The sequence below is a fragment of the Pipistrellus hanaki genome, assembly GCF_964339955.1.
Source record: "Pipistrellus hanaki genome assembly, chromosome: 5".
NCBI lineage: Eukaryota > Metazoa > Chordata > Mammalia > Chiroptera > Vespertilionidae > Pipistrellus > Pipistrellus hanaki.
Genome location: NC_140507.1, coordinates 18574411 through 18596215, shown reverse-complemented (window position 1 = coordinate 18596215; position 21805 = coordinate 18574411). Strand labels below are relative to the sequence as shown.

Below are 21805 nucleotides of genomic sequence, written 5' to 3'. Positions count from 1 at the left end.
CTGCCACCAGTGCCTTGTGGGTTGAGTGGGACAAACATCATTCCAGCCCACAACTAGAAACAGGCCCTACGAAAGAGAGCCCTGCAATCAGGGAAGAAGGAGAGGAATCTAAGACAAACTCCTGGCCCCATCCCGCCACAGCTGGCCGGGACTCCACAGAAAGCCAGGGCTGTCTTAAAGCTACCATCATGGCACCCAGGCGGCACCCCCGGCCTGCATCCATAGTCAGGGGCAGTCTTAGGGGACAAGCCCCTTGATAATGCCAACCACCCTCTGGGCCTCAGCTTTCCTTCTCCCACAAGTGGAGAAGGGGCAACTCTACTCCTCGTTCCCCAATCTGCCATTCCAAGCAGCGGTCTGTGAAGCAAGGATAAAGCATTTGGAAAATTGGGGAACTGAGCTCGCCCCCAAAGCCTGAGACCAGAGAAGGTGGCAGCAAGGCAAAGGAACAGTTGTGGGAGTGTAGAGGGAAGAGAGATCCCTCTGCAGGGAAATCACTGGATGTCATGGAGGAGGAGGTGGCATCGAGCTGGGTGCTGATGCGTTGGGATGACAGTCATGCAAGGCAAGTGGAGCTCCTTGGCAGTGGGGACAACTTGAGCAAAAGCCAGGAAAGAGAATTCAAGGGACCTATTCCTGCCCGCTTCAAGCCAAGCTTGGCTCCCTGCTCCAACACCTGGGGACCGTGCCCTGGTTGTCCAGATGATGCCAGCTCCCCCTTCACTGGCAATCTGGAAAACAAGGCCACTCTGTTCCACATCCAGAAAACGGGCCTTCTAGCTCCCTCTCCCTAGCCCCACACCTTTTCCTCAGCCTCTCAAGGTATTCTGAGTCCTGTCACCGTGGTTCTTGGGTGCTGGGGACTCAGGGCTATGGAAGTGCATAAAGACACAGCTGTGGGGCAGGAGCCAACACAGGGCTAGGAAGGGCAGAGGGATGACATGGGTGGAGGCATATGCCAGCTGGCACTACAGGGAGACGGCTCGCAGGGAGAGTGCAATGTCTGCTTTACCTAACATCTTTATCCCTTGCATTTTTTCCTTTAGTCGGGAATTCTCCTCCACTAGGCGCTCAAAAGCTGTGGACGCCTCTCCCGGAGGGACGCTGCCCCCGGGGTCGTAGATCCGGTACGGTCCTCTCCCTTCCATGAGGGTGGCTCAGCCCCTGCTGGGGTGCCCGCCTGGCTGTAAGGACAACAGCAGGAAATCAGGAGGCTGGCCAGGCCACTGAGGTGTCCCAGAAGGCATTCCCCATAACCCAGAAGAGAACACAGCACTTCAGACTGGTCTGGCCAGAGCATAACAGAGCAAGACAGTCACCTTCTTTGATCTGGACACACTGCCTCTATTAATGCAACCTAAGAATGGCATCAGTTTCTTTCAGCGGCCTCCCCGCACTCACTGCTGGTTCCTCTGCAACAGCAATCAACTATGAAGTACAATGTGGATGAAGTATAAGAAAGCACTAGACTTGGAGTAAAAATACTTGAGTTCATGTCCTTTTGGTGGAATCCAGAAGGCCAGGGCCCCTACATCACACATCCCCAGAACTCAGCACAGTATCCTATATAATAAAAGGCTAATATGCAAATAGTCCGAATGGCGGAACAACCAAACACCTAATCGCTATGACATGCACTGACCATGAGGGGGTGCACGTGGAACATGGCGGTGATGGGCCGCGTGGGATGGTGGAGTAGGTGAGCGGGGACGCCAGACCAAGGTGGGGCGCTAGGTCACTGTCATTGGGGCGAGCCTCTGGTAATTAGTGAAAATTCTTTGCTCTCATGCGCCTTGGTCCTGCCCAGCACTGGTACCCACTGCCTGTGTCTGGAGCCAGCTCTATCACTCGGCGCCATCAATGGGTGACAGCAGTGGGTACATTCCGATTGCCCCTCAGGACTTCTCCACCTGCCCCTGCTCCTAAGGGGCAATCAGAGCAAGAGCCGCTGCTCGCACCCACTGCTGACGCCAGCCCCAATCACTCCACACTGTCAGTGGGTGCAAGTGGGGCCAGTACCATCAGCCCGTGGGAGCAGTGATGGCAGGAGTGGGGCTGCCGGCACACAGGGGACTAAGGGCCGCAGTGGGAGGGGCCGGGCTAGAGCTCAGAGGATGGGCTGAGACCTGCCCCTGTGCCCACCGCAGACTCGCGGCCTATGGTTCCTTTCAAGGTGCACGAATTCATGCTCTGGGCCCCTAGTTAGCTATAAAGTGAGTGCCCATTAAACACTAAGTAAATAAGTGGTCTATCCATTAATTCACTATGAAATCATGGGCAGTCCCTTTCTCTCCCTGCAGAGGGGAAATGAAAGTTGTTCACTAAATTAGGACTTATAGTGAAATGCTTATACCCTAACAGATAAGCCAGTCAATCCAATCCCAAGTTCCATTTATATGTATGCCATCCTTTTTAAAAAGAAAGAAGAAAAAACCCCGACTAATATTTAATATACTAGTTGACACGGTCATTCTCCTCCTTTAGTCTCATAATCATGTATGATCTGTCTCTTCCAGGGCTAATGAACAGATGAATTTTCCACCAAACCACTAACTACTTGCTCAACAAATGTTTCACATTAATCTGTCCAATTTCATCTGCTTTCTTTCATTTGAAGCCTCTCTGTGAAGTGATTTCAGAATCCTTCACAGAGAGGTTTCAAATGAAACCTCTGACTTAGTAGAGAAACTTCGTTCTTGCATTTGTTCATTCATTCAGCAATTATTTATTGAGCACCTAGTCCTTGCCAGGTACTAGTTTGGGAAATTATCAGCTAACAAAACCGACAAAAATCCCTTATGCAGCTTACATTGTAGTGGTGGATGTGATAGGTAGACAGATAGATAGACAAATGATGGACAGACAGAATCTTAGGAGTGACGAAAATATCTACAGACAAAATTTAAATAGGAAGCACGAGGCAGGGACTTTAATTGAACTGTCAGGAAAAGCCTCACAGAGGAGGAGTTATTTTAGCAAACACCTGGAGGAGGAGAGGGAACTAGCCACGCAGATAGATATCTGGGGAAAGAATGTTCCAGGCAGACAGAACAATGAGTGCAAAGGCTCTGAGGCTGAAAAACTGGTCCTGCCTCCAGCCCCACAAAGAGCTTCCCAACACAAAAGAGTTCCAAAGGCCTCCACTGGGACCTCAGAAGGACTCAGGGCCCTGAAACCTCCCTCCCGAGATCACCATCCCCACACTGATCCCGAAAGAAGAGTGAGAAAGGACTAATAATAACAGCCAGCATCCATGAATCATTACATGCCAGGCATTAAGCGCTTCAGGTGCACTCTCAGGTACGCTGCAAATGACCCTAAGGCACATACTCAATGATCCTCGTGTTATAAGGAAGGCTCAGTGAGCCAGGATTACATGGCCAGCAGGTGACAGGGAAGATGACAATCCAGCTCTGCCTAAGAAAGCCCTGTTACCCGCTGCTACATTTGAGCAGCTCCCCAGAGACTCTGACCAGAGGAGTTCAAGCCAGACTGTAGGGTAACATGGGGCTCTTAGGAACCCTCTGGGCAGTGTTCCCTGCCTTGAAGCACAAGGAGCAACAAGGACTTTGGCCAGAGGGTCCACATGGCCATAGGTCAGAACGAAAAATCAAGTTCTGGTGCGCAGAACCCCTCCCCCAAGGCCTGACAAACAGAGAAGGCAAATACACACTTCTTGCCCTTCTGGGCCTCACCGAGGCCAAGGATAGCAGCAGCCTGCCCACCCCACACAAAAGTCATCACTCATTTTGAAGGTCAGGGGCGGGGGTGGGGGGAGTGCTTGTTTTCAAGTTGAAAGGTCAATACTACACAGCAGAACAAGAAAGCCCTGAAATGTTCACTGAATTAAGAGACAGTGTGGGTAAAACACTAACGCAATGACTGGCACAGAGCAAGGTACTCAGAAATGTGAGGGAGGGATTGGGGAGGTCCTTGATGCTCCCCTTTCTCTTCGTGTGCTGCTCCAGCAAAACTTACTGACGAGTGAGGAATGTATCTGAGCGCCATAAGCATTTGCGCATCTGACAGAGAACTTCCTGCTTTTACAGGTCTGGCACTGGGAAGGTGAGCCAAGATTGCCAGCTGAATGAAGTCCACCAAGGGGGAGGCTGAGAGCTGGAAGGGACTTGTGTCCTCGGAGCCTTTGGTAATATGGGGCGGCAGGAGTCTGGTTCCTGCTCACCACTCCGCACCCCCCCAGAATGGAACTGGCAGGTGACACTGCGTGATAATTTGGGTCTGCTTTTCGCTTCCCATCTGGCTTGCCCCATAGATTAGAAGCTCCAGGAGAGCTGGGGCCAAGTCCATCTCGCCCACCAGAGAGTATCTTCAGAGTGGTCCAGAAGAAAGCCTCAATAGATCTCCAATCAGAGCAGAAAGAGATAGGATGGGAGGGCCTCTGCCCCTGCCTCCTGAGAGGCCATGTGCAAACATCCAAGAGCCTGACCGTGATCCACTGACCGTGAGCACTCTGAGCAGCCACACACTGGTAGAGCCAGGGCTGGCACGGCCGTGCTGTTAGAGATGCCCAGAAGTAAGGCCAGGCGGCACACCAGGATGCAGGATAGAGGAACTGAAAGCCCATCTCCACATCCTGTAAACCACACAACGCTCAGGCTCTTCCTCAGCACTGGGGGGTCGACAGGGAAGGGGGTTCAGGGGAAGCAAAAGAAGGGGCAGGCAGCGCCATGCTCCCTAACCCCAGCATCAGCAGGGAGAACAGGCAGAGGGTGGATGAAAAAAGACGAAAGGCCTCCTGTGAGAAACCCTCTCTGGAGGTCAGAGGAGCCACCCAAGGGAGGGCTGGACTTCTGGAGGAAAGACAGACAAAGAGGAAAATGGGGAATTTCCACGTCCTGCTGACCTCACGCCCGGCTGGTCGTCAGCAGTTCCAGGATGCTGCTGGACAGACAGGAACTCTCCTCCTGGCCAGGGTGGTTGTTAAACCCTTTCCTGGAGAGAGGGTCATTCCCAGGATGACGGAGCTGCACAGGAATCTCCAAGGGCAATGAGGCCAGGCCGAGGCCGAGACCATTGCCAGGCGTCCAGGGGCTCTCAGTGAGGAGCGGCTTTACACTCTCCTGCCCGCCAGGCTGACAGCATGTGGGGTCACAGATCCCACCCGCTTGGGGCAGTGCGGGAGCTCAGTGCCTACGTACGGTCCGAGGGCCCTCCGACTCTCCCTTGTGATATGAAGGCCACCAGTCAGGGCCAGAGCATGAAGACCAAAGTCACCGAAAGTCAGGGTGGGGCTGGAACCAGAAGATCGCTTTTCTCTCCAGCCTGCCCATTGTTCCCCCTCCCCCTCCCCAGTTACTGCTCCTGCACTGGGATCCACTGCAAAGGAGAGGCCCCACCCATATCCACCTGGGCCTTGTTCCGGCAGCTAACTAAAGCTAACTAAATCTGTCCCTGACCATGAAATGGGGTCCCAGGCCCATCCATCAAAGAGCTGGCTGTGCCCTCTTGACGACTGTCAGCAAAGACACAGCACCTACTTTCTATGGTGTGTCCTCAGGGAGCCCACCCTGGCATCCTCGCCAGTGAGGAGGCAAGGACTTAAGTCTTTGCAACCAATTCAGCAATCAAGAGGCTGCATGCATCAGGTGCAATATGAGGAGCCAGGGCTCAGAAACCATGGGATGTTGTCAAGGGACACCAGGGCAAACATCTTCCCCTCACTGGGTAGGACTCAGTTTGCAACAGCAGCAATAACATCTTGGGGGGACTAGAAAATCTTTAAGGCCCCTTCTAACTCTAACAGTCCAGAACTTGCAATTTATTATCACCCCTTTTTATAACCTTACTAGAGGCCCGGTGCACAAAATTCTTGTACTGGGGAGGGTGTTCCTCAGCCCAGCCTGCACCCTCTCCAATATGGGACATCCCTCTCACAATCCGGGACCACTGACTCCTAACTGCTCACCTGCCTGCCTGATTGCCCCCTAACTGCTCCCTTGCCAGCCTGATTGACACCTAACTGCTCACCTGCCTGCCTGATTGACACCTAACTGCTCCTCTGCAGGCCTGATTGCCCCCAACTACCCTCCCCTGCTGGCTTGATCACCCCCAAGGCTTTTATTAATATAGATTACCTTGAGAAGGCTACTCTCTGCAGCCCGAATTCCTCCTAACACCCAAGTGGATTTCCGTGACCCATGAGGCCTCCCACAAGTGCTGGCGGGGGGGGGGGGGGGGGGGGGGGGGGGAATGTAGTCGCCTCTCCATGAGCAGTCAGAAGCTCCCAGATAATGTCTGCAGCCCTTCACAAGGTCTTACCCTCCTGCTGTGTCCTTCTTCCTTACCTTCCCTCCTGTCCCCTCCTCTGACTCACCCACAGAGGGAACCTCCACTCAGCCTACAAGACCTAGGCACCACACCACCAGCCTGGAGACAGGGCCAACAGCCGGCTGCAATCACTGTGAAAGAAGGCGAAGGAGCACCTACCTAAAGCTGGGAGAGGGCCTGACAATTGTGAAGTGCTCCCATATGCCAGGCCATGGGCTGTGCCATGACGTACATTGGCTCACTTCTCTCTCCCACACAGAGATAAAAATTATTATCCCTATTTTCCAGCAAGGAAACCAATCTTCTCGGCTAGATAGCATTACCCCTATTGTTCAGATCAGAAAGCAGACTCAGATTGGTTAAGTAACTGGCCTAAGGACACACAGCTGGTTAGTGGCAGGACAAAGAATCCAGTCTCGATCTGTCAGGCTCCAATACCCGTGCCCTTCCCACTGGCCTGCACTGCCCGAGAGGCAACCCACTCTACCTCAGAGGGAGGAAACCAGTCCTGCTGCTGGCTATCTGGAACACGGCCCCAGGTTCCCAGCGCTGCCTCTGTGTGGCTCTAACCTTGTATGCAATCAGATCCCAGGCTGCCCTCAATCACCAGCAGTCACCATGGCTTAGATCTCGGGCTGGAAGGAAGCTCAGGGGAAATTCGGTCCTGTGCTTGTCCAGCCCCTAGGGGAGGGAGCCGAGGGACTGCGGTTGATCACCTTTAGTGACCCAGATTTCCTTCCCAAGCAGCTTCCCCTCAGCAGCCAGCACTGGCTCCAGTCGGCTACTCCCAGTTCTGTTCCACCAGCCCTTGCTCTGCCTCTGGGGTCCCTGGAATCAGGAACAAGAGGCCTACCTCTTCTCCATTTCAGCCCTGAAGAGATCTGGGCCCTGATGCTTTCTCTTGAAGCTCATCAGCCCCTGTGCCCGCCATTGTTTCTCACGGGGACAGGCTTCCAGACCCCTCCTCACCCGCTCCCCTCAACCCTCCACCTCCCTGTAGCTGGTCCTGAAACCGAATACAACGCTCCAGGTGTGGTTTGCCTGGCCAAACAGAGAAACTTTCACCTCCACCCTTTTATATATTATGTTTCTACTGATCTCACCTAATAAATATTGGTTTTTCTTACAGCTGGGACACCCACAGAAAATCATGCCCTTTCTCCATGATGTCAACATTGAGACTGCTGTGTGCCTGACTGCCGAGAACAAAGTTCTCTTGTAGAAGAGTACGCTTGAGGAGGTTTCAATGATCTAAAGGCCCAGAGGTAACTGATGAGTAATCCCCTATCTAAGAATCACTGTACACGGGGCGCTGGACAAAGATGTGCACTGTCATGTGCTTTGTAATAGCAAAACTGTCCTGAATGTCCATCAGGGGGGGATTGGCTTAATTAACCACAGTGAACTTTTCAGTGGAACACTCTACAAGCCATAAAAAAGCATGGGCAGACTGCTTTGCAATGACACAGAAAGGTGCCTGTAAGATACTGTTACGGAAAAAAGCAAAGTACAGATTAACATGTAAACAGAATTTAAAAAACAACAACACATAACTGTGTGTGTGTGTAAAATCTCAAAAGTGTATAGGAAAAGCTCTTGAAAGATACACACCAAACTGCTACCAGTAGACAGCTTTAGAGGAGAAATTGAGATAAAATCAAAAGAAGCTCTTATTTTTACCTCCAGTTTTTTAGCTCTTTTAAAGGGAAATCTAGTTTTGTTTTGTTTTGAATTCATTTTAAAATACAGAAGGGAGGAGAGGAAGAAGAGAGAAGACAACTTTTCTTTTTACTTTATACCTTTGTATTGGTTGAGTTTGAGGGGTATTTTTTCCTCCAACGAGCACATGCTCTTTTGTAACTTCTTTTTCCCAATGATCTTTTAGAGGCAGGAAGGGAGGAAGGGAGGAAGGGAGAAGAAAGGAGGGAAGGAGGAGAAGGAAGAGAGAGAACCATCGATGTGAGAGATCACATTGATTGGTTGTCTCCTGCATACACCCCAACCAGCGCTGGGGATGGAACCTGCAACCCATGTATATGCCCTTGCCAGGGAATCAAACCAAGACCCTTTGGTGCTAGGCCGATGCTCTAACCATTGAACAACACAAGCGAGGGCTACATGGAGATTTTAAAATAATTTTTTTAAATTTAAGTATCTTGACAAGATTGGGACAACAGGGAAAGCCTATTGTTCCGGCACCAAAGAAGGGTGGAGGGCTGTGGGAGGGTTGGGAGCCTCCTGACCATGCATTTGCTTCATGAAGACAGACAAGGCTATAGGGATGTGAACATAAATCAGGAGGTTAAGTCCAGGAGCAAGGTTTCTAGTCAAGGAATTCGGCAGATGGAGAGTTGGCAACTACAGAGGAGAGTTTCAGCCTGGAACCTGCCAGAAAGGATCTGGCTTCAGGAAGGTCACAGCTGGCCTTGAGGTGGCAACGGTGGGAAGAGAAGCTCCAGGCTTTGGATACCATCCTCAGCTGGGTATAGGTGCCAACCTCCCTGCCCACTGCCCGTGGGCCCTCACACCACGCCTCACACCTGCTTTGCTGGAGGAAGCTGGGCTGAGACAGGTGCAGAGCTTGGCTCAAGGCCACGCATTTCCCAGGGGGCAAAGAGGAACCATCACCAGTCCCCACCCTGTGCTCCCACGGCCAGCAGCCCCCTAAGGAGGGCTAAGAGGGCAGCACAAACAGCCCCAGCTCACTTTCCTTCTCCCCCAGGCCCACCTCCTCTCAGCGTCTGGGATCCACAGTGCGCACATTCCAGGACTGGAAGCCCACTTCCCTCTCAGCAGCTGGGAATTCAACCAACCCAGAAGGACCTCAACTATCAGTATAGGGACAAAGGGCACTAGGCCCAACTGTGGGATAAAGGGATAGGGAACTCCACTGTCCTCCTGTCTCCTAGTCCCCAATATACCCAGAGGCGGTTTCTCCAGCTCTGTAATTCCACTGGCTAAGAGGAAAGATGACAACTTTTGAGAATTCCTTTATAACAAATATGATGGAAGAGGGTTGAATGGGTTCAAATCCTGGCTCTGCTCCCTTACCAGGTGACAATGAGTGACTTCACTGTCCTTGTTTCTCCCTGTGGAAATGCTGAGAGGACCAACTAGAAACCATATAGCTATCTGTAGATTTTAAAGTGCTAGCCCATAATCGCTAGGAAAGGGATAGCTGGGCGGGGGGTACGAACACCCAGATAAAAGCCAAATATGTCTTGTTTTAACAGCAAAAGCTGGAAACTACCCAATGAAAAAGAAAATGAGTAAATGCAATCTCATATTAAGGAATACCACAAAGCCATAAAAAAAATGAATGAACTTTAAGTGACCCAGACCTAGAGATATCAACATGGATGAATCTCACAAATATATTAAGCAAAACAAGCAAGTGTTAGAATAATACAGACAGTATGATGGCATTTAAGTAACATTTTCAAACATACAAAACAATACTACATTATTACTTAGGGAGGCATACATTTATAATAAAACTATGGAGAAATGCAAGAGAATAAACTCTAAATAAACTCTATTACCCTCATGTCTGAAAGATCTTACATAATAATAGACAAACATGTAAATTGACTGTACCTTCACTACACCCACCAGCCAATCAGGACTGATATGCAAATTAACCCAACAAAGATGTCAGTTGATTTGCATACATAGGCGCCAAGCGACTGGGGGCGGGCAAGCGTTTCGTCCCACCCCTGGTCTCTCAGGGCCTCTGGGCAGTGTGGGAAGATGGGGCAGGAACAGAAAGAGGCAGCTCAGGAGCTGGATTATGAAGGTGGTGCTGGCAGCCAGGGAAAGGAAGGCCCATTCCTTAACACAAATCTTCGTGCATGAGACTTCTAGTTCCTTCATATTTTCTAAAAAGTTCATGTTGCTGTCCTCAGAACCTCTGCCCTGGTGACCAACTTGTAAGGCACTTTGATCTCCAGCCTCCAGAATGGGAGGGGGGGGTGGTCACACTTGCAGAGGCAGAAGTGGGGTGCGGAGGGACCCGGGTTCCTGAGCTCTCTGACGAAGCTGGCCATGACAAAGGCAGAGGGCAATGACCAGCGCTGCCGGCACTCTCCAGTGTGGGTGGAGACCAAACCAAAGGCCCCTGACTCATGGGCCACCCCCCCACGCCCGCCCTAAAAATACCAGCTCTGGCCTCTGAGTATGACTCCTTGGTGACAAGACTCCCACAGCACTCCTCCCTTTGCCGTCCCCCCACACACATCCATCTGCCTGGGCCACCCGGTTTGTCCACCCCATAGGGACTCAAGGACATAGGGATCGGCCTCGGGGTAAGGTCCTTGGGAAGAGAAGAGCTCCATAGGAAGGCAGCCCCCGCAGACAAAGAGGCAGCTGTTCCCCAGGCCAGTCATTCATTCCTCTAGGAAGAGTGACTCTCCTGGGCTGGTCATGGGGAAAAACATGGAGAACTTCCTGCAACTGGCTGTGGAGGCTGCCAAGATCTGTCTTTAGGGTTGGGGAGCTTCTCCCTGCTTCCCTGTGCCTTCCTTGGCGCAACCCTCCCGAGGACTCATCACCCTCCCTTCAGAGAAGGACGGGAAAGGAGGGCAGTGGCACAGTTCTAGAAGCACGAAGGGTGGGCGCAGAAAGACATGGCCCTCCAGGAAAAGCTCAGAAACGGCTGGAGGCCCAATCGCTGGGCAACCGAATTTTTAGAGCTGGAAGAGGACTCCCTGAGGCGGCAGCCAGGGAAACCCCTTCATTTTGCAGCTGGGATGCCGAGGTCAGCAAAGTGAAGAGACCTGCCCAAGGTTGCATGGGATAGCAGTGAGGCAGAGGGGAGGGGGCCCAGGTCTTCCGGTGGCCAGCTGTGCTTCCTCTGCCACACCACCCTCCTACTCTGCCTCTCTCCTTCCCTCTCTCTCCCAAAGTGGTCAGGTGGGCAAGGAGGGAACAAAGAGGAGGTAAGAAAGGAAGGGCCTGCATCAAGCCCCTCCCACTGCTGTAAAAGCAAGCCACCTGTAACAACACTGAGAGGCAGAGTGCTCCCTGACCCTGGAGGAGGGGATCAAGAGGAGGCTGGATGATCACCTGCTGGGGTGCTGGGTGCTGTTGAGGGAACGTGGGCCAGTTGTCCTCTGTGCCCCTCACACAGGTAAGCTTCCACTATTCTAATAAGGGATGGAAAGAGGTCTGAGACAAAGCAAAGGATGACCCTGTCAGAGAGGGGGTCGAAAGTCCATAGGTGGCAGAGGGTCGAAGGCAAGTTTTCCTGAAGCACGGACACATAGACCATCCTCATCTTCTCCTATCAAAATCCTGTCAATACGCTTATAATTATCACCATTAGCAAGGTCAGCATTTACTGATGCATCAACCCGCATCAGCCCTGTGCTGAGTGCTTGCAACACTCTGGCTCATTCATTCATTCGCACCACTCCAGAAAGTAGCAGGATGTCACAGAACCTCACCGGTGAGGAAGCAGACCCTCTTTTAGAGTCCGGCGCTCCACACCAGGGGTTCTCAAAGAGCGCCGGACCAGAAGCAGCATCTCCCAACACCTATTGGATCAGACTCCAGGGGCCACCGCCCAGTGATCTAACCAGACACCCAGGTGGTGCTGACGCCTGCCTAAGTTTGCCAACCGAATGGTCCAATCACTTCCCAATGCTGCCCACAGGGAAAAACCAACACATCTCTGCCTGGTAGTCAAGACCTTAGGGTTTTTCCTAGCCCAGGTGGTCAGCATCCCCAACCCAGCAGAACCTTACCCCAAATCTGCTGCTCAGCCTACCAAGTTCCAGAAGGGGCTCAGGCCCCTCCCTGCACCTCATCATCAGGCCTGGCCTTGGAGTCCCCTCTCTTCAGATGCCCCTGCCCACCTGGCACCTGCAGACTGCTCTGCACTACAGTCAGACTTACTGCCCGGCACGTGCTGGCACACAAGGGCTCCAGTCAGCACTCTGGGCACATCCCTCCCCATTCTACTACCAGTTCCTCTGGGGCAGAGCCAGTTCCTATGCATCTGAGCATCAGGCCATATTCACAGCACCAGGCACAAGGACATCAGGAAACATTTGCTGAGTGTAGAGAGGGATAAAGAGGGATGGGAAAGATGAAATTAAAATTTTAAAAATGAAAAAAAATGCCTCGGGAAGCAAGTTCTGGTCCTCATTTCAACTCTGCCACTACCCCTCTGGGACAAGTGCCTTCCCATCTCTAGGCCTCAGTTTCCTCAGTTTTCTGGGAAACGCACCATCATTCTAGTTTCTTCCATTCTACTCACCCATTGAACAAAGCCAGCAGAGCCTTACCCTAGCCCCTCTTATCTATTATCAGGGATGCACACACAAAACTAAAGAGGCCCTGCTCTCACTCTTCTCTTCTGGGAAAAAGAGAAAGATGAAAAAAACAAGTAAACACTGAAATTACTATATGCCAGACACCAAGTTCTATCCGTATACTCTCTCATTCACAAATAAATGAGATTATTTCAGAGGATGACAACTGTATGAAAAAAAAAAATACAATCGTTTTATGACAGAAAGTGAAAAAGGGGGCCACTTTGCATAGAAAGGTCAGGGAAGGCCCCTCTGAGGAGGTGACATTTGAGCTGAGACTTGACAAAGAAGGAAGAACCGGCCATAGAAAGAGCCGGAGAAAGGTGTTCCAAGCAGAAGGAACAGCATATACACAGGAAAGGCCAAGCTTGGCAGGGAAGAAGAGCAGGGCCCATGGCTAAACCGCAGTGAGAGCAGAAGTAAGGTGGTACCCAGGGGTACTGAGAGCGAGCGGTAGACAAACAACCTCTTACAATTCTAAGGTGCTCAAATCAGGTCGGCCCAACCCAACCCAGGACATCCGGGCCCGAGTCACAAGCAGCACTGGGGGTAAGGGTATGAGTCAGACCCCACGGCTTCCTGGGGCCCCAAAGGACCTGGCGTGGGCATAGGGGCAGGCACCAACCCACAGCATGAGTGCCATGCCATACCCACGGAACACCCACGGGTCACATAAGTATGAAGAACACAGGACTCTCCCGGCTGCCGCTTTCAGAGGGACATGATCAAGTGCTTCCATAAAGTGCCAGTCACATTATTTTCCCAGGACACAGCAAGGACAAGAGCCTTGGTCAGTGAAAAAGAAACAGGATCCAGGGTTCAAAGCTTACTAGTTTGGGGCAAGTCTTTACTTTTGGGGCCTCAGTTTCCTCACCTGAAAATGGAGGCTACTAACAATAATGATCTCCTAGGATTGTTGAAAAATTAAATGAGATACTGAATGGAAAGCACCATGCTTGGCACATGGTCAATGTTCATAAATGTAAGCTGTTATTATTACCAGTACTGGTTGTTCACTGCCTCTCTGCTGTAAAATAGGGATATTGATACAACATCATAGGATTTCTATAAGTCTGTACTAATAAATATTCCAGCTTCCCAATGCAATATCCATTGTCAGGAATTAAAAAAAAAAAAAAAATGCTGTGAGTCCCCTTTCCTGACCTCTCATCAGATGCCGAATTCCCCTCTCTCATAACCCCCTGTTTGGAAAGTGAGTAAGTGCTGCTTAAATTCCATTTTGACTATACTGTGAAATAAAAATGATGCATTCGGAATCCACAGCTTCCCCTGAGCTGTCATTCTGCAAGGGGGTGGGGATGGAGGTTGCAGAGTCTTCCGCATCGTCCACAAAAGTCCCGCCCTCCCAACCAAAACACAATCTGTTGCCCGGTCACACAAACACTTCCATACACACGATTAATGAGTGTATAATGCCGTCGCTCCCATACACATCACTGTATGCACACATATGTCCTACAGTGGAGAAGTCAGCCATACGTAGACACTGCACACCCAAAATCATTCCCAGAAATTCACTACAGATCCCCCGCACATGCACACAGATGTAGTCTCCAACACTGTGCAAATATGGTCAACAGTTGAGCAGGGACTCGGAGACGAGTGCCAGCTTTCAAATCCTGCAACCCCCTAGCTGTGTGACCCCGGTCTTCAAGGGCCTTGGGTTGGAAACAAACTGGGGATGATAATACTAATACACACTTTGAAGAGGAATGTTATTTTCCTCTTCATTACCTATGCACACTGCTTCTAAAACTGGTCACCCAAAAAATAAAATAAAATAAAACCGGTCTCCCACACTGTAAAGTGTACAGTGTAAACACGCTCTCCCCACCGGCTGGTGCACACCGCCTGCAAGCCCTGCGCTGGCCTACACGCCGTTTCCAGACACGCTCGCCTACGCAGTGCGCACGCGCACCCACCACCCTCCGCGAGGGCAGGGATTCCCCGCAGCGCAGAGCCGGACCCCCCAGGAGGCGCCCCGCGACCCGGCGCCTCCAGCGCCCTCGCCCGGGAGCCGAGAACCCGGGGCCCCCTGGCGGGGCCTGGCCTCCCGCTCCATGCCGGGCCACGGCTGAGGCGCTGAGCGGCCGGCCTCAGGCTCCCTCCCTCCCCCTCCATCCTCGCTCAGGCCCGGCAGGCTTACCTGAGGGTGCCGGCCAGGAGGGACAGCGCCCTCTCTCCGCGTCCGGCACGGGCTCCAGGAACGCGCCGGGGACGGGGTGGCGGGGGAGCAGCCCAGGCGGCACACCTCCGGCTCCTGGGAAGGGGCTGGGATGAGGAAGTGCCGGGAGCCGGGCGCCCCGCCCCTGGGAAAGTCCCCGGTGATTGACAGGCCTGCCGTCCAATCGCGGCGTGCGGATCGGGCGGGCCCGCGGCGGCCGGGGTGGGGCCCCGAGAGGTAAACAGCCCGGGAGCTGAGGTGCCGAGGCCGCCGCCGGGGTGCCCGCCCCGCAGGCCCGCGGCTCCTCTGGGGTCCGGGCAGCTCCTGACGCACTCCCGGCGCCGGAAGCCTCGGGCTCCCGAATGAGGCTGTGGCCACTTGAAAGCCCCAACGACGGAGCGGAGACGAGCCGCAGAGACCACCCACCACTTCCTGGGGCCGAGGGGCACCAGGCCAGGCGGGGAAGGAACTTGCCAGAAGGCACGTAGCGTTTGGAGCTCCGCCGGAGCTGCCGCTCAGGGCGCTCCCCGACGTGTTAGCAGAGCTCAGGTTTGAGCAGAGCTCATAGAAATTCCAGGCTGGAAGGACCCTTCAGGAATCTTTTGCTGCTAACATGCACTGCTCCAGACACTGTAAAGCACTTTGCACGCATTTAATTTACTCGGCCACCCTCATGAGACGGGTTTTGTACACCACCACCCGCCTCTATAAAAAACAAAACAAACAAACAAACAAAAAAAAACTATAAATATATGAAATAGAGAGGTTAGATTGTCAGTAAGTGGCTGAACCAAGATTCAAACCCAGGTGGACAAATCCAGAGCCGGCCTCCTGCCCTGCCTGCCTAATGTATCTTATACAGCAGGTGGGCCAGGCTGTGGGATTTCCCAGATCCATATGGAGCAGTCGTTTGGTTTAAGGTTGGGAACACTGGTCTTTTTAAGGTCATAACTTGACTCTAAAGGGGGTAAGTTTAATTTCAGAAAGAGTTTGAGGAGCTGTTTCACACAGGCCCTCGTTTTACAAATTTGAGGGATCTGTCAATCAACTGTGATTCTGTGCGAACACACACACACAAGCATATGCCCAATCCAAGCATTCTCCTGCCAGGCTCTGTGACAACCCGGGATGCCGTCAGTTACTTTGAGGGTGTTATCAAATTCCCAAAACAGCCCTAGCCGGTTCGGTTCAGGGTGCTTGCTAGAGGCAACCAATGACACATTGATGTTTTTCTCTCTGCCTCTCTCCCTCCCTTCCATTCTCTCTTAAAAATAAAAAAATCAATGAAAGACTATCCTTGGTGAGGATTAAAAAAGAAATAATTTCAGTTCATTTTATGAAAATAAATACATATATACCCAGATTTTGAAGAAAGGGAGGGAGCCAAGGAATGCAAACACCAAAGCACCACTGAGTGTCACAGAGATAGGGTACAGGGAGATTAGGATTTATAAGGTAGCCTGCAGGCATCCCCTCTACCAGTTGGTTCCCCCAGACCAGTCTTCGTCCTGTTCTTCATCTGTACACCCCAAATTGCCTCTTCCTAGAATGCTCTCTTCCTAAGCCCAACCTCTCTTCTCATGATCAATGAAATTTACTTTAAAAAAGAGAGAGAGAAGGATCTTCAATTATTTGCATTTTGTTTCCAAACTATTTCAGCTGTTTTTATAAAATGTCCAACTGAACTCAAAGAGGGAAATAATTCCATTCCCCAAAATACCAGACGATTCCTTGGTGGGTTTTTTTGGGACAATGCTCTGACATAAAAAGGTTACACAGTCATCTTTTTGCCTGTATTCCTACGTTGGGATATTTTTTCTTCACAATTACAACATGTGAGGAAACTCATCTCTTCAAAGTCATGACCGCATCCACCCCTTCCACTCTTTTTTAAGTCTTTGTTGGACTTCAGAACATCCCACCATGTTAGAGGCCATAAGGGGCCACTGATCACAATCCCTTATTTGACCAGTAGGAAAACGGAGGCTTCAGTGTAGGGAAGGACTCGTGAAAGGCCACGCGTGTTGAGTGATGCGACCAGTGTTGGGGACTCAGGACTTGGGCTCACCAGCATATGTACACTTTCCACTGCACCCCGTTGGCTTACAGTGTCATGATTTTTCCTACGATCCTACAGAACCTCAGCATTCATTATGAACATAAGGCTATGAATTTAACTAATGGGGTTCTAACCCCTACTCAACTACTTACGACCTGGGTGGCCTCTCTAAGCCTCAGTTCCTCTCTGAATATAGAGATGATAATTGTACCTACCCCTCAGATGATCCTGAGGATAAATGAGATAATGCAAGTAAAGCCCAAAGCTTGGCACAAAGAAGGCATTTGAGAAATGACAATGGCATGTAGACATGGGTTACATGCATTGGATAGACTATCACAGTTAAACCCAGGAATACATAAATAGCTCTTGGAATAGTGCTGCTTTATACTGTTCTCTCTCTATTTGTCCGTGTTTGAAATTTTCAATAATGAATCATTAAAACATTTTTTAAAAATAAAATAAATGATGTTGGAAAATTAACAGGTACATGCAAGGGTGGCGGGGGGGAAGGAACTGGACCACCAACTTACACCATACATGAGATAAACTCAAAATTGATAAACTGATAAAAGACAAATGTAAGTTGCAAAACCATAAAGATTCTAAAGAAAACATAGGCAGTAAAATCTCAGACATCTCACATAGCAGTATTTTCACTGATACATCTCCTAGGGCAAGAGAAACAAGGAAAAAATAATTAAATGGGACTACATCAAACTAAAAAGCTGCACAGCACAAGAAACCATCATCAAAATGAAAATAACCCATGTGTGGGGGAACATATTTGCCAATGATACATCTGATAAGGGGTTGATTTCCAAAATACATAAAGAACTTATAGAACTTAACGCCAGGAACACAAAAAATCCAATTTTTAAAAATGGGCAAAGGGAGGGTATGTATGGGAGGGAGGGAGGGGGGCAAAAAAATCAATAAAATATATTTAAAAAAATAAAAATATAAAAAATATTGTTTTCTCTGAAAAAATAAAATAAAATAAAATAAAATTGGGCAAAGGACCTGAATAGACACTTCTCTAAAGAGGACATACAGAGGATCAACAGAACATATGAAAAAAATGCTCTACATCACTAATCACCAGAGATACAAATTAAAACTACAATAAGGTATCACCTCATACCTGCCAGACTGGCTACCACCAACAAATGACAAGTGCTAGTGAGGATGTGGAGAAAAGGGAACCCTAGTATACTCACTGCTGGTGGGAATGCAGGATGGCGCAGCTAATGTGGAAAAAGGGTATGGAATTGCTTAAAAAAAAAATTGCAAATGGAACTGTCATTTGACCCAGCAATCCCACTTCTGGGAATATATCCTAAGAATCACAAAACACCAGTCAGAAAGATTATATGCATTCCTATGTTCATAGCAGCATTGTTTACAATAGCTAAGATCTGGAAACAGCCCAAGTGTCCATTCATAGATGAGTGAATAAGAACGAAGTGGGATATTTCCGACATGGAATATTATGCAGCTGTAAAAAAGAAGGGTCTCTTACCCTTTGCAATAGCATGGATGGACCTGGAGATTATTATGCTAAGTGGAATAGGCCAATCAGAGAAAGACAAATATCACATGATCTCACTTAAATATGGAATCTAACGAACAAAATAAATTGATGAACATATATGGGGCTCAAGTGGAAGGGGTAATGGGGGACATCTTTAATACTGTCAACAATAAAAAAATGAATTTTAAAAAATCTTGTACTTCTAACCAAAATACTCCCAACCCCTCCCATAACCGATTGAACTCTAAAATCAAGGGCCTCAAGAAGAGGGAAGGCTGCATATTAAAAACATTAAAAGGTAACATTTGTGGAGTATTTGCTGTGTGCTAGGCCTGCACTTTTACATACCGTGTCTCCCAACCATGCTCTGAGGTCAGAACCGTTATCATCCCCATTTCTCAGATGAAACTGGTGCTTGGAGCTGTTAAATGACTTGGATAAGGTCACATACAGCAACAGGTAACTGGAGCAGGAAGATCCAGGCTCTTAAACTCATAACACTCCTAAGCATTGTGTTCTGGAGTCGTGCCAGCTAGCAAGACATAGAACTCAAAATGCCAGACCTTTTAAAGAGCAGTTAGAAAGGATCAAACCCAGCCTCTTCCTTGTACAGGTGAAGCCCCTGAGGACCAGAGAAGCAGGGATGTGCCACAGATCTCACAAGTTTGTGATTAGTACTTGAAACTAGAACCCATCTCCTGCTTCCAGATCAGTGTTATTTCCACATGCCCCGCTGATGGGAAATGGAGCTTTTAAAGCAAACAAGCTCATGTATCATTCCATTATGTGAATTTGTGAGCCGGGGCCTTGGCTAGGGGATCAGTGAAACTCAGGGCAAGCAGCTACGGGCCAAAGAAAAGAGCAATCCTGGGTCTGGGTCCATTCTTTAGATCCACGTGTCCATAGCCTGAGGCCACCCCGGGAATGTAAAACCCTATTGTGGATTCTAGGTGCTTTCTGGTGTTGGGTGTGTGTGTATACAAGAGAGATGTCAGTGATAGTTAAATGAGAAATGGGTGTCACACACATTTCTGTTGACTGAAGTTGTACTAGGTAATCGCGTGTTTTGGTAAGAAGTAAATCAGTTTTTAATTCTGTCTACCTCCCAAATAACTGAATGAGAGCACAGGCACAAGGGCAGCAAGACAGCTTTAACTTTGCACATTCATTCGGCACCCTGATGGGAATTAAGCCATACACCCACACCTGCCCTTCCTCCAAGAAGCAGATCCTGAGAGGATTAGGGAGTCAGACAGACCTGGGCCTAAACGACAGCCCTGCCACGGCGAGTCCTCCTGCTGATTGTGCTCTGCCTGTTCCCTCATCCGTAACATGAAGGTTAGAACAGTGCCCAACACATGGGGTGGAGCAAGTGAAATGCCACAGGGCCTTTTTGCATTGGTGAAAAGCAGCAACAATAATTATGGTCATCAATCCTACAGGGACCCCATGGCCTAGAGCCCTGGAGGAACTTGCCCAGACCTCACAAAGTGTGTTCTTGGAATTGCCAGGCCGAGACGGTTTCTCCTGTTTTCCTCTTTCTCCACCCCAACTACTTCCCCTAGGGCCCTGGAACTAGGGTTTCTAGGGCACCACCAGAGAGAGGAAAGGCAACATGACACTGGGTGACATTCTGGGCCTGCGTGGCCTCCCCAGGCTCCTCCCACAGTTCCTAGGAGCCCAGGCCTCCCCTGTTCCAGCTCCTCTCCCTCTGGCCTCCCTGTCTCCAGGTCAGGGTGTCCTTCGGGTCTGGGTTTAGATCCAGGCATGCCTCTTGTCATCCTCCCGGAAGTGGGAAGCGGTCGGCCAGGCCCAGCCCAGCCCCTGAGGGAGGCAGACCCATGGGAGCCAGAGCGATTTCTAATCCTGGGAATCCCTGGCAGGGCCCTGAGAGTAATCAATCTTCCCTCAGCCTCACCCTGTCCTCTCATGCTCACTCTGCCCGGGCCCCTCCTTCTGCCACCCAGAAGCCACCGCCAGTGACTGGGCCTCCACTCCTTGCTACTCCTAGCCAGGGACTTCCCTGGGCTGGGCTCTGACCAGCTTTGGAAAATCTGGCCTGTTTGTGATCAAAGAGGAGGCCGCATCGCTCCGTCTGTCAGCCCTTCACCCACTCCCGGTGCTTCAGGCTCTCTGTTAAAGGTTCACCCAGAAAGGCCCAGCCTCCCTGGGTGGGAAGCAGGTGGGGGAGTGCTCTGTAGGGTCCCAGCCTTCCAGCGCAGTCCCTTCCCACCTAGCTTTAGATCACTGAAGTTCCCAACACACCCACACTCTCCCCTCACACAGACACACACACACCTACACCACCCCCTCACACACACACACACACACACACACACACACACACACTCATAATACCCAAACACTCACACACACACCTACACCCCCTCACACACACACACACTCATAATACCCAAACACTCACACACACACCTACACCCCCCTCACACACACACACACACACACACTCATAATACCCAAACACTCACACACACACCCCCTCACACACACACACACACACACACACACGCATAATAGCCAAACACACACACACCTACACACACACACACCCCCACACACACACATTATTTCATAATACCCAAACACTCATACACACCTACACCCCCCCACACACACACACACACTCACACAATACCAAAACATTCACACACACAGACACAAGCATGATACCCAGACACAATCACACACACATACTCACATAATATCCAGACACACTCACAAATACCTACACACTGCCCTCACACACAGACATATACAAACACACTTTTGCTCACATGGTCATACACCTCAGTAGATTGGACACACGCTCACCAATGAAGACACTTGTACTCACACACACAAATAATTAAGTTCACACTAGTGAATCTACTCCCTTTTCTTGGGGGAAGAATAAGATAAAAATAGACCTTTCTTTTCCTTCTCTTTGGAAAAACTAGTAGCGACTAGAGAGAAAAGACTGGCTGAGGAAGCTGGGCAAGAAGAGGAGGGCAGGAAAAGGAAATAAAAGGAGGGAGAGAAACAAGAAGAGAACGGCAGAGCCTGCCGCCGGCCGGGCAGGGACAAGGGCAGGGACATAGAGAGACCCAGAGCTCAAGCCCTAAGTGGGGGAAGAGGGATCTGGGCCTGGAGCGGCGACCCCAGCAGGCAGGAAAGTGGGAGGCTGGTGGCTCTTGGCCCAGAGGGAGGAGGGCCCAGCACCCTGGTGCAGTGAGCCCTTTCCCCTGTCCTGCCTGGCTCACCGCCCCCAGGCTGGGTCACTCACCTGGAGAAGGGCAGGAGGAGACCAGGGTGTGTGTGGTGGGGGCTGCCGGCCTGGTGAAAGCTGCTCCGCTCACTGTGCTTCTGCAGGAAGGAGGGCTGGGCTGGGCTGACTTTTAGCAGGAGGGGAATTCCCCGCGATGGAG

General features: G+C 50.5%; 1 protein-coding gene across 11 annotated transcripts in view; it reads right to left on the bottom strand.

Moving 5' to 3' along the window:
* The window catches only part of TNIP1 (TNFAIP3 interacting protein 1), a 48226-nt gene extending 26421 nt beyond the window's left edge, over positions 1–21805 (bottom strand). For 4 of the 11 annotated variants that reach the window (XM_084884052.1, XM_084884054.1, XM_084884053.1 and 1 more), the window contains exons 1-2: positions 14770–14920; positions 1013–1184 (exon numbers count right to left, since the gene is read on the bottom strand). In XM_084884052.1, the coding sequence (XP_084740178.1) occupies positions 1013–1148 (136 nt within the window). In that variant the 5' untranslated portion in view covers positions 1149–1184; positions 14770–14920. Of the gene's footprint in view, positions 1–1012; positions 1185–14769; positions 14930–21663 lie in introns of those variants that run through there. The other 7 variants (XM_084884048.1, XM_084884051.1, XM_084884049.1 and 4 more) reach the window with 7 other exon arrangements.